The 13,307-nt window shown below is 40.0% G+C and overlaps 1 protein-coding gene across 18 annotated transcripts in view; it reads right to left on the minus strand.

The window, feature by feature from the left end:
* The window catches only part of ABI2 (abl interactor 2), a 71,785-nt gene that overhangs the window by 7,862 nt on the left and 50,616 nt on the right, over positions 1-13,307 (minus strand). For 3 of the 18 annotated variants that reach the window (XM_056350496.1, XM_056350490.1, XM_056350487.1), the window contains 5 exons: positions 12,408-12,532; positions 11,267-11,449; positions 8,510-8,668; positions 4,084-4,170; positions 3,578-3,751 (listed from right to left, as the gene is read on the minus strand). In XM_056350496.1, coding sequence (XP_056206471.1) covers positions 3,578-3,751; positions 4,084-4,170; positions 8,510-8,668; positions 11,267-11,449; positions 12,408-12,532 — 728 coding nt within the window. The remainder of the gene's footprint in view (positions 1-3,577; positions 3,752-4,083; positions 4,171-8,509; positions 8,669-11,266; positions 11,450-12,407; positions 12,533-13,307) is intronic. The other 15 variants (XM_056350505.1, XM_056350493.1, XM_056350491.1 and 12 more) reach the window with 7 other exon arrangements.

Consider the following 13,307-nt stretch of genomic DNA (forward strand, 5'->3'; position numbering starts at 1 on the left):
TAAGCTTATGATGAAAATTCGCTTCTTGTTAAGCCTCATATAAAATTACCTGAAGCCTGGTTTTGTTTTTACATCACCAGTGCTTCCTGCGTGTTACTTTTGTACCAGCAACATTCCTCTCTCTAAAAGGCTGTTAAATCCTTCTGTCTGTAGCCCCACCAGCTCAAGCTGTGAGCTTGTCACATACCACAAGCCCAGGCCAGCACTGCAGAAAAGGCTTCAGACGGGACAGGAACCAGCACTACTGACTCAGGGGGCAGCATGCTTCCCTGTGAGGCGGAGCCAGGGCCTCTTCTAGTTTATATCTGAACGCGTTTCAATGCGGATATGAAAACCAGAATTACTCATTTAGGTGGACATTCTTCCGATCAGCGATCTTCGTTCTTCAACAATTACACAGAGTTTGGCTGAACTCTGTTACATCCAACTGACCGAAAATGTAGGCCAGGGGGGTTATCCACATGAAATCCGATAGCCACTTCTCTCTCTGTGGTATGAGGGCAATTTCTCCTTCTGGAAACCTGTTTGTGTTCATCTGATTTGCAAAGTTGGGGCACATTCTTATGTTTTCACACCATGCACCCAGACACAGAGCTCAACGGAAAACTGCAGCGCACTTCCCTGGACATTGCAGGTTGGCTGTTGCTATTACAGCCATCTGGTAGCATCCTCAAGTTCAACAACCCCAATAACTGTATCCCATCTAAGAGTTTCTCCATCTGTTCAGATGGATCTGCTGCTCACTACCTTCCTCAGCTGTAGGTTTGAGTAGTGGATCATACTGAATCCCATTTCAATATATAGCAACCCTCTATTTGATACCTCCTTGGGGTCCCAGCTTCTACATTCTCACTTTAGCAAAGATTATCTACACTAAACCTATTAGAAATGATTTCATATGAATTTAAATAAACAAGCACAAATCCTAGGAATTGCTACTCTACTTATTGGGGTTAATAGTGTTTGAACAACTATTTCCTTCCATCAGTTTTGTCCACTTTGAATCACATGGCACAGAATACTATTTATAGGAACTTAAGGAGTTGCCACAGGAATAATTTTGCAGAAGATAAAGCAGTATTAGTTCACAGCAGGATAAGTATACATGTTCTTCGAGTATGAAAGTCCTCTTTTAGCATGGGGCTTTTCATTAACTTTAAAGCTCACTTGCTACCAAAAAATAAATTAAAAAAAAAAACAAAAATCACAGCCAAGCACTTCTCTCCCAACTTCAGCAAAGCAGTCAAATCTCAAGTCATGGGCTGACTATAAGTAGAGCTATTCATATAACTACAACAGAATCCACACCTATGTCACTATCTCATTTCTTTCTGGTATGTCACTATCTCATTTTTTTTCTGGTATCCTAAACCTACTATTTAATAGTTCTTCATACATTGTAAGCACTTTAATTTTTCATTACTTTTGTGTTTCTAAGAACAGACCAACCTTTTAGGCGTTTTAGTCATCTAGTTTTCACAATACAGATCAAAATTGTTTTTGCATGGGACTCTACCTCAGTATGAGAGAATGTTTGCCTTCCTATACTTTTGCTTTTCTTCAGGAAAAATGTTCGGACTAAAAGCCCGACTTTCTCCAGCTAATCTTTAAAGACTCCCATCACAGTTTTGCTATCCCACGTGCTTTTTCCTATAAATATCAAACTACAAGTGCCTGGACTGCCTGCTGAGATGGAACAAATCTGTGCATATATGCACCTATATAAATCATTTTAGTTCACAAGCTTTCAGAAATCACACTGAAAAGCAGATCAGAACAATATGCTGTAATTCAAATGTTGCTATTTCTTCAAATAGAAAGTTGTTTTGCCAGGCCATGTGCCACATGATTTTGTGGCTTCTCTTGCCCACAAACACACACAGCCTCTTTGCATTAGTATGAGATACTATAAGCAGGCAGTGCACATCAGGATCCTCTTTTTCCTCTTTTGCTTCTAGCTGAAATGCCACTGAGCGTTTTCTGAGAGCCAGGTGGCAGGAATAACAGAAACATAACAAAGATAGCGATATGAATGTAGAATTAGGCTAAAGAGTGTCTTATGTCTGGGAAAATACAGAGGAAAATCTTGAGACTACCTGTCCTATCGAAAAGTAACATGCCTGCCATCTTCATCCAGCACAAGATACACCAGCCACAATGAAACTGAGCAGATAATTGTGCATTCTAACTGCTTGATAAGGAGGAGTTCATTAAGTAATGTAGCACACCCAGTATTTTCTGAAATGACCTGTACTGAAATTTGCCATCCTCCCACAAAGAAAGAAATGCGACATCAGGAGCCCCAAGGCACCCCAAACCTGATTTTGTGAAGCCAGGTAACTAGTATCAATAATCGAGAATATCCTCCAAACTGCACAGCAAGTGGAGTACTTTGTATACAAGATCCCTTTTCTTCCCTGTCCTCCCTCATGGAAATAAGCTTCCCTGACAAGAATAAGCTGAAGCAACTTCCAATCAAACAAAGAGCCTGTGTGCATCAACAGAATAACAGTGACACTTGCTGTCAATCAGGGGTGTGGAGAGGTCAATAGATAAAGCGAGTCATGTAAACACCCTGCAAGTCAGCCACTTTGTATGACAAATGGTCTCAGCTTGTCAGCAAAGCCTGGGTACTCCTTGCACTAAACACACCAGCTAGACAGAGGGTGGGGGAACAACAAAAAAACTCCCACATATTCCTCCATCTCCCTCAGGAGTAGTAACATTTTCTTTGGGCAGGAGTTGGCAGAAAGTGTCTCTTCCATCTGGGTTTTTTCCCTCCCCTCAAGTCCTTCACTGGGTTTTTCTTGGTGGCATTCTTATTTATTTTACCCTGACGCAGAGTGAATGTGTCTAACAATCGCTCAGCTGAGATGCCTGGCTGCTTCACAGCATTAGATTTTGTATCACCCTTTACATGACCCTGTTTCACAGGAGAACACCAGGCAGTAGAATTTTCTCATATTCAAGTGCCCCTAAGTCATTTACCCACTCACTTTATTTCACCTGTAGTTTTACTCTAGCATGTTTCCACTCCACACACCTGCTTCAGAACTGGAAGACATCTAGATGCAGCCACGCAGCAATGCCTCGGTCAGTCCTGCACAGACCCAGCACCTTCTAGCTTAGCAGTCCCACACTGCTGCAGCACTGCGGCTTCCAGAGCCCCGGACACCCCTTGCGGCACTTCCCCAGACGCACCAGATGCTCAAAGTTCAAGCGCAGGTGCAGCACCGATTCATTCATTTTTGGCCTCCTATGTGTTTGATTATGAGGGTTCAGCAGGCTGCTGAAAGGTGAGTCTTAAGTAGATTACAGAGAATTTAAACAATATGTAATTAGCCAGCTAATTATGATTCTTCCCTTTGTGGAGGAAGGGGTGAAAGAGTCAAGACTCAGAAGAGTAGCTTAACTTCTGTTCTTTAAGTTGCCATTTGGAGGAGCACCTCTACCACAACACCAAACACCAGCTATGAAGCAATCTAGGCAGACTCCATGTCCAATGCAGAATGGCAGGAGCTTATACAAAATGTTCTTACAAACAGGACCCTACTATCTCTACTAATTCCACACCTACCCTTTTCTAAGTAGGTCCTCGGTGCCCAAGGAGGGTCCTCCTCAGCATATGGATCACTATACTCTACCACAGCTGCCTCCTCCTCCTCATAATCCTCTGGAGGTGGGGGTGGAGGTGGGGATTCATCAAACACTGGCTCATCCACAGGCGGTGGTGGGGGAGGAGTATCTGAAACTGAAAATACACAATAGTATAACCATGAAAATGTCTCTTGAACCATGTTAGCAGGTTGAAGTAATACTCCATACCCCAATTAGTTGCACTGGCACCAACAGCTAGACTTGTGGAAATACAGTAGAGACAATAAAATCCAGGGAAGAAAGGTTCAGGTTTCTCCAATAAAATTACTTCCTTTTCCCTCCCTTCACAATTTCAGACAAACTTGCAGAGGCAGCAGAGAAGGCAGAATTCTAGCTATAAGCAGACAAATCTTTCATCCACTCAAAACAAAAGCCACATCTAAATCATAGATCATAAATCATAGCACAAGGAAGCAGCAAACTTACTGTTTTCTTGAACTCTGGCCACAAATCCCATTAGCGGTAACTGTGGAGTTACCTGTAGGATGGAGGGGGGAGGCGGAGCAAGGGATGCTGCCACAGAAATTAAAGAGAGGCATTCAGTTAGAAACACAACAAAGCAGCAAAGTAGACATCATCAGCACTCAGACGTGTAGCAGTCTGCCAAGAAGCTGAGATAAAATAGCTGACATTCAAAAAGAAACAGCTCAGGTGGCTTAAGCATATTCCTAATCCCTACTTCAAGGAGATTTCTCTATTTTTAAAATTTCCAACCCAGCTCTTTTTCATAAGATTAAGAATCCGTGCTGAAGTATTTTTCTGATCTACTGTGCGATTCCCTTAAGCTGAAGGTTATTACTACAGCAATCTAGCACTTTATGAACAGACCTAACTAACAAATGTATCAAGAGGATTCTCACCCTGTAACTCTCCACCTTTCCAATCAAACTGCTATTTCTAGAGGCGACTTCTGCAACAGCATCCACAAATCCTTAGTAATGAAAATGGATATAACTAGTTTTTTCCAAAACGTAGGCTAAAAAAAACAATCAAATGAGGCTGTTATTTTAGGCAAAACAGAAAAAGATGCTTTTGAGAACTGAGTGTACTTGGAAGACACAGGACTTCTGACCTTACTGGTAGAACAAAGTGCACTGTGCTGCTGCTGAGAAAGCAGGGCCTATTCCAGATGTGCTGCCTCATTTCCTCCCCACCTGATTTCACAGACCACTGCACTGAGCTCTGGCACAGCCCCTTCACTGGTGCTGGTAGAGCCGTCTTTGTACGATGCATGTGAATTCACATTTGAAGAATATACTCTGAGCCAGCTGCAAATGTTGTAACACTGAATTTGTGGTTTAATCCAGGATTGAAAGTTTCAGATAGTTAACCAGTTTTATCTAGTTTTAGTATCACTTTGCAAGAGTAATGCAGAAATATTCTTTAAGCAAGTTAGAAGATTATTTTTCAGAAAGCACACCTCAGGAAAAGCACAACTAAGTTAATTTTCTTATTAGTAGTGGCATACAAAAAACACTGTCATGTCCAAAAGAATGAGGGAAAAAGCTCTACACTTCATGTACCAGTACATTTATGTAGCTTGCAGAACTAAATAAATTGCAGACTAACTCCAGAGCCAGTAAGAAAACTGTCAGGCATGATGTAGTATTTTTCAGAATTAATTCACATCAACATATAAAACTCCAGAGCATTTGTCTCAAACTTTCTTCAGTTTGCTTGTTTCAGTAAGTATTATCTGAAGTGCTTTGAATGTCTTCTGTCACTCACATTCACATTTCTTTCACAATCACATACCCCAAATAACAAAAAAACCCCAGAGCAACCATCCTTTTTGTGGCAAAAAAATCCTTGTACCTCTGTATAAAGCAAGCTCCATTATCTCACCACTTAATTGATATTCCTTGAGAAAAACTGAAATACGTTTCTAATTACAGGTTCTTTCACTTGACTGATATGACTTCTGAGAGTATTTGTTCCTTCAAGTATAACCACAGTACCTGGAAAAAGATTTGGTCTTGCATTTTTTTTCAAAGCAAGGAAAGGGAACCTGAATTTCAAGTCCTACTGAAATGCAGTAATAGTCATGAATTCAGCATTCCTGTGTAACTGTGAAACTCCTGCCTTTTTAATTATATCTGCTATAAAAATGTTCAGTTTCAAAATGTTTCCTCTATTCAATGTCATATGGATTCACAGAATTCCTGTCTGTCATACAAGACTAGCTTCAGTTTCATAGGTCCCTCCAGTGTACTTTGTTCGTGTGCTATATATATTTCTTTGAAAGTAATAACAAGGTTTTCCATGTAGAAAAATAAATGACGCTAGACAAGCACACCAAGAAAACAAAAAAAATAATCCCTTAGTTTAGTTTGGGTTGTGTAATTTAATTAAAACGGTTATACTAGCACTAGCTGACATCGTTCCTTTAACTATCTGGTTAGCGCTTCAGTCTACGCATAGTGCAGGGACTATCATATTATACTGTCTGTATATGATATATAATGACTTTAAGCTAGTTTTGGCCTTTAGGAGCCAACACAATTAAGTATTTTACTAATAATTACTTTGTTTATAAAGTGCATCAGAAGAACTTTACTGTACCTCTGCTGTCTCAAAAGATGAGATAAACACCAGCTTAAATATTCCCTCCCAGCTTCCTTCCATATAGACCATTGGTAAATTAAGAATTCATCTGTACAGTTGCTGTAAATTAATTCAGAAATGCTCAAAAGCACCTTCCATGCAATTGCTTTGGCCTGGTAAGAATTCACATACAAATACTGTGTAGTGCAAACCATCATCTCAGTACTTGCGCAGTTTCTCCCACGGGGTTTTAGCCTGTGCTGAGCTCTATGCCGCTTAGACACCAACATCTAAGGCTGCAAAGTTAGAGCACCTGTTAGGCGGCATGGCTGGCAAGGTGGCTTTGGGACAGACATATGCTGAGCTCATTTGGAGTCGTTGGAGTCATTGGAGTTTCTTAATATTTTCTTTTCCGTTATTAAAAAGGTCTCACCATGAAGTACAGAAGTTGTATTATCTTAGAAGCGGCATTCAAAAGAACAGGGCAAGGCAAGTATCTTTCATCCTTCCGTGAAGCGAATAAACAAAAATGACTATGCCAACATACTAAAAAATGGAAGTGAAAAAAAACAGTACTGCTTTTTTGCCAAACAGCCTGCAAAGACATAGCTGCCACACTCCTCTGCCTATTGTAAGGTATCTTTTCCACCACTTAAGTCTGCGCTTCCTTCCCCTCTTCAGGAATGCTGAGAAGCAATTGTGGCCACTATCCTGTCACTACTAACCCTGCTCCTTACAGACAGAACAGTCCCTCTGTTCTTTGGGTCTTCATCAATTATGCATGCTTGAGCACCCTCTCCTTTCAAGGTACAGGCCAAAATAAACTTGGTTTAGTATAACTGCAAAGCTAATAAATTCTGTACTCTGCTAGACATAAAAATAATTTTAAAAGTCTCTTACTACAACTGCTTATTTATGTTGTATCAAGTATGCCTGTATAACTGAAGTATTTTGTTTGTGATTTACAGCTCAAGTGACTAATCACCACAATCATCATCTTTTTGAGTACACAGGCTGAACTGTAGTTATGTAACTTATTTAAATTCTCTTTGGCATTTTCTGTGATTACCTATTAACAACGCAATGGTAGCTTGCAGAGAATTATCCCTTTGCTAAAGCAGAAATGCACAGCAGCTGTCAGACACTCTCTGGATATACTGAAGATCATCTTTACTGCAAAGGTAATCCTGAAAGATTTTGTACTGCTACTACCCTTTCCTTCTTGCCTACTCCCCTTCAGCCTTCCATATGCACATAGTGTGCTTAACAAACACCACACATTTCAGGCAACTGGGCTACAACGTAGTCATATAACTCTTCCACCTCCCTGTCCCCAAGCAGGACCATCCATTTCCTTCTCAAGTGCACACATCTCTTTCCACAGTAGTTAGTACACAAGCAGTAATATTTGAACCTGATCAAATCCCTTAAATGCAGATTGCAGCATTTGACCTAATTCCCAGTTCAGTGCTCAGTTTAAAAAAAAAAAAATAAAACCACCAAAAACCATCACCACCACAACCACAAAACACGAATGCACCGTAGCGCTTGAAAGTCAACATTCGATCTTGCTGGTAATAGGGCATTTCCTGACACAGAACCTTCAGTACATCCTCTGCATCTTTCTGTAGCTTTGTCAAAAAAGAAAGACTCCCCTGCTCTGGTATCAAAACCTTCACGTTTTTCCCTTCAGGGAAAAGGACCCCTTAGATAAAATCTACTACGTTATGCCTGGCACACAGGACACGCCACTCCTTGTTAATAGCTCATCCTGCTTTATAAGACAGGTCACCCATTAAAATAACATCGCCTGTGGACTTAGCAGATGACACAGCTCCCTTGCATCCCACATCAACACCGCTGATGTCTCCAAGGTGTCTAATGCTTACCCTTGTACAACAACTGCAATTTCTTGAACTGTCCATTAATCAGAAGGAAAAAGCATCCAAGATAAAGACTGATTAATGAAGAATCAGCCTTCTGGCGCAAAATCAAATACCCAACCCACGCCAAAGCAGATACATGACACATGGTGTAGTAAAGGACTAAAGCTTGTCTAATAGGGACTGTGAAATCAAAAGTCATTTATGTGGCAACACAGCCAGTATTGTTTTAAGCCACCTGCAATAACGGGAGCTGAACACCGTACTTGGACTGCAGCTTTGGCGTGGCTACCAGCAACATACTGGAAGTTACCTGAGACTAACTGCTAGATCTGCAATGGAGACAGAATACAGTATTTCAGAGATCTGAAGGGCACTCCATTCACCACTGTGTTGAATTCAGCAGAGCAGAAAAACTTTCCTACCTGGGTTCTGGTTATAAAACGGTCCTCCGTTCATCTGGTTCTGAAGGCTTGTCTGTGATGTGATCGACGGAGGACGCCGATATGGCAAAGATCCCCCTATTGTTGGGGGGGTGTGTCGAGATGCAGGCCTGTTCATGCTGTAGAACTGAACTGTGTGACCTAGGTTAGAAAGAGAAATGTATTAGCAAAGAGAAGAATGACGCCTGCCTTTTTTATATCTGCAGTCAAGACTCAAATGCTTGGAAAGGTTTTTGGGTCTGGGGTTCTTTTTTCCAAACAGTCTGCATCCCAGGAGCAGTCAGCCAGTTCAGCTTCCAGACTGGCAGGACACTGGATGTCTCGATAGCAACACAAAACACAGCTATCCCAACTGCCCATACTTAGCACTGTTCACAACAGCCAGTATGAAAATACAAAGGTGTCTAAGCTACAAAGCTTCAAAAGGAAAGAAAATAATTCCCAGTTATCCATTTTTTATAACTTATTATAATAACTTTGTGCAAATTTAGTTATTTATAAACCTGCATAAAAATAACACTTCACAGAGTCCAGCAACTAAGCAATGTACACATACAAACTAGCTCTGTGCCATTTTCGAGATTCAATGCTGTTACCTTCTACAACTGAAAAACACAATACTACCTATCTTAGTGCCGTTCAGGAAACAGCCAGAGAATCATCTGGGGATAAGAGAACGTTAGAAACTGCCTGAAGGATGGAATAAATGAAATCATACTCAAAGACCCTCTTTCAGGGAGCTGTCAATCGAAACAACTCCTTAAAATCTTGCTCTCCAGTTTAATCACTTCCTATATCAAAGTAATTGATGCTGAATCTAAGCAAGCAACGAATGAAGACCATTAAGCTATTTTCTGTGCTCACGTAAAGTTCTCTGGCTTATGCACTGTATATAAAAGTAAACAGTACTCTGGATTTATTAAACCCATATGGGTTATTAACCTCCCTAACTATTCTGCCTCCACCATTTGCGCTAGAGGTAAATCTCAGAATACAATAGAAAAGCGATGTCACTGTGGCTGAGGAGACATTCATGCAGGGAAGTAAACAGAGAAACAGACCAAATGAATGTGCCATTTTTAAAAAACTTCATTGTTCTCCACTATGTTTTGATTGCTTTGCAAAACTTCACACTAGGTCAGTAAATAAAATGCAAGTTGCTTGCTCTATTACTTGCTTCTAAGAGCAAATGCATGAACTAGAGATTCACATTCCTCCTGCTTTGTACAGATACGTATGTCTCAAAACCCACACTTTTTACGGACGAGGAATAAGAAGAGTTTAGAAGCAATCCACCTGGTATATAGTTTTTTTCACATTTTTCCTAATGCATCTTTTCAGTGTGTCTGCCTCCCCATGCACTGGTAGAAATTGGTAGTGATTGGAGAGAAGGAAGGAAAAGAAGAAACAGGGATAAGAGATATTTAAGGAGAAAAAACTACAATCTCATCGAAGTATTTGAAAAGACTGGATAGTTTACCATTTATTTCAGAGAAGGCATGCACGCAACCTCACTAACAGTGCTGGGAAACAAGAGATCTTAGAAATAGTAACCAACCTGAAATTTCTCTTATTAAATTGTGAATGTGAGTTTATAGCCATTAAAATACTAATCCCTGCTTGATTTTGACTTGTCAAAAATACAGAAGCAGTATGGCTTAAGAACTGGGATACTGACAGTGCATCAAAAGTGGAAAATTGATTGAGACCCTATATGGCACAGCTCATCTTCTAAACATGAAAGGAGTTTAGACATCAGGAGCATCTTCTGATACCAAAATTCATCACAGTTCGGAAGCTTCTAGTCATAGTCATGGATTCTAGTGCAAGAACTTTCTAATTTTACATGAGCCACAGCACCTTACATTAAATGTGATCTGAATGCTTCTGGCACCTGGTGAAATTCTTACTAAAAGAGACCAACACTAATAAACACACAAACCAGTTCACACCATGGTGATCAGCCTTCACTACAGTTAGAAGTAACAAAGCACTAGTAGCTATATACAAATTTGGCTAAAGGAGGTCTTCACAGGGCAGCTGTAAGTCCTCATCAAAAGCTGGTAAGATACAGCATTATGGTTAGTTAGTACTATATGCTGCAACTTCAGCATATGAGAAAATGAAAAACGTAGGGTTATTTCATAAGCATTAAAAAAACCAAGTTGCAATACACACCATAAGTACCACCTATTAAAACAAAATGCTTTAGTACTATACTGTGTAATAAAAACTTGTATTTTACTGAACACCAAAAAAAAATGCCCTTTTAATCAGTTCATTGAAAGGAGACTTGTCATTTGAAAGCATTGAAGAAACAAGTCATACAAATCATACTTTGCTAGATGAATCTTTTTTATTCCATGACTGAGAGTAGTGAACAAACTTCCCATTACTGAAAGAGAGTAATCAGACACAGAACTACCAGTGCTGGTTCCCCCCAGACATAATTAGTCTACAAGATTCTTAGTATCCAAACCACAATAAAATGATAATGTAATAAATTATTATATACACCTAAAAATAATGATGAAATTAAATGACTGCTGTTTGAAAAACTAGCACACCTTGATTTGTCTACTACAACCATTACCTTATAGTTGGGTATTAGCCGATATTTTTCTAGTTACATTAAAAAAGATTTTAGAAAAAGATAAATCACTGCTTCTGAGGCAACTTTGAAAAGCCTTGGCTCGTGACCACTTCTGGGTTCATCTGCCCGGTGGAGCAGACACTCACCTGTAGAGGGTGTGGAAGAAACAGCAGGGGGAGTTGGAGAGGTGAAGCCATCAGCAAGGGGCTGAGCTCCTGCAGCAGCAGCAGCAGCATCTGGGGCAGCGGAGGAAGGGGCAGGAGCAGGAGGAGTGGGGGCAGGAGCAGAGGTAGCAGGAAGGGGAGAAGTGCCAGCCGAGCCAGCAGGGGCTAAGTGAAGAGAGGAGGAAGAGGTGGCGTTAATAAGGAGATATGTTAGCAAGGATTAGAGAAAGCCTTTGACTACCCAGTGTTAGCTATTTATTAGATGCATAATACTTTAGAATGCACGAGGAGATGAGAGAAAAATGGACCTGTTAAAGAAAGGCTCATTCTTATGTAGACGATAAATGAGGGTCAAGCAAATCCACCTCTTTCCAGGTCTGAAGGGAACAACCCTTTTTGTTCTTTTCAGAACATTTCACTGAAAGCCATTACTTTTGAAAGATGGCTTTACATTTTGTTTGTTAATGCTTTGATCTGTAGCACTGCTGCCTTTAGCTTCTGTACGAATTAGAAAATACAGAGAAGAGGAAAGCCAAAAATTTCCAGTTCCTTGGTTCAGAAGCATCATGTATTTCAGATCACACTGCAAGCCAACTAGACACTCTTCTTCACTGAAAGGGCTGAGCAAAGGAAAAAGGAGAACCCTATTTCTGGAAAGACTGGGGCAATTACATTGAACAAGTGCCTTTTTGTGACAACTCAGTCAGGCTTGAATCAATGTACCAAAGATTTACTCTGTGCCTGCCTGTCATTTAATCTAATTTTCTAAAAATATCCTGTGTATCTGCACGAACCGCCAATGAAAAAACATTGCTTAAAAGAACAAGGGAGAATCTTCCCCCAGCCCACTGAAAAAGGTGTTGTGTCCTACCTAGTCACATGCAGGCAGCCAGGCAAAAAATTCTGATAAATAAATACATAACAGAAGCATTAGAGCACATCAGACACTCCCAGAAAAGATACTACTTGATTCCAACTCATACTATCTATCTATAGCACGCAAGTTTCAAGGCTTTCATGTTTCTGGATAACGACCTTTGAGACTTCTCTTGGGGTTTAGGAGACTTGCAAATGCTAAAGGTTAATGCTGAGTCCGAAGGAGGAACAGCAAGTTACCATTTACCTGGATAGACACTGGGAGGAGATGGCGTGGGAACAGCAATAGGAACACCCACACTGCCACTTCCACTGTTCTCTCGACTGCTGCTCCGACTACTTGGGTGGCTTCCTCCACTACTTCCACTGCTGCTGTAAGAAACCAAAATAACCCAGGGTATGAATATGCTGGTATGCGTGCTGAAACATAAGATCCCTCATATAGTACCTTACTAATTCAGGGAAGTAACAGGGAACAAGAGAAAAGAAACAAGGATGGTAGAAATCTACATAAAGCTTAATTTTTCCTAAAACTGTTAATTTTGACTACAACACAACAGGTTTTTCAGTTACTTTTAGTGAACTTGCCCAAAAATGAAACAATGCCGAAACTTTGTTCCAAAGCACTTCATTCCAATATTGTTAAACTCCTACTGAGCAAACACAAGTCTTTTTCATGTAATTTACAAAACACACAGTTGTTTAGACTCTGATATATATGCTTTCGTATGAGACTACTGAAATTTGAAAATTTTAAGATAGTAAAGAAATTTGGAAATTTTAAGATAATAAAGTAAAAAAAAGATTTTCTTTTAAGTCCATGTGTTTAGCCATCCTCATGTATTTATGGTATTTTAAAAGTAAAGATTTCAAGGGAAGTATTTCGAACTGTCACAACATAAAATTTATTATCCTAGAGAAAAGGCTAGCCATCTGCAGAACCTTTGGTAATACAGTTCAGCTTTATTCTGTGTTTGAAGTTTTCAATATCCTCAAAATACAATGCTCTTTCAGCTACTCAAGCTATAAACACTAAAGACTGTTCAAATAAAAATATGAACTAAAAGCATACTATGCAGTCCCTCAGCATTTAAAAGGCAAGTTGTATACAAAGTCTTTTACCAGTTTTGTAAGTATTTTGTAAAAT

Source organism: Falco biarmicus, chromosome 8 (assembly GCF_023638135.1).
Source record: "Falco biarmicus isolate bFalBia1 chromosome 8, bFalBia1.pri, whole genome shotgun sequence".
In the NCBI taxonomy this organism is placed as follows: Eukaryota; Metazoa; Chordata; class Aves; order Falconiformes; family Falconidae; genus Falco; species Falco biarmicus.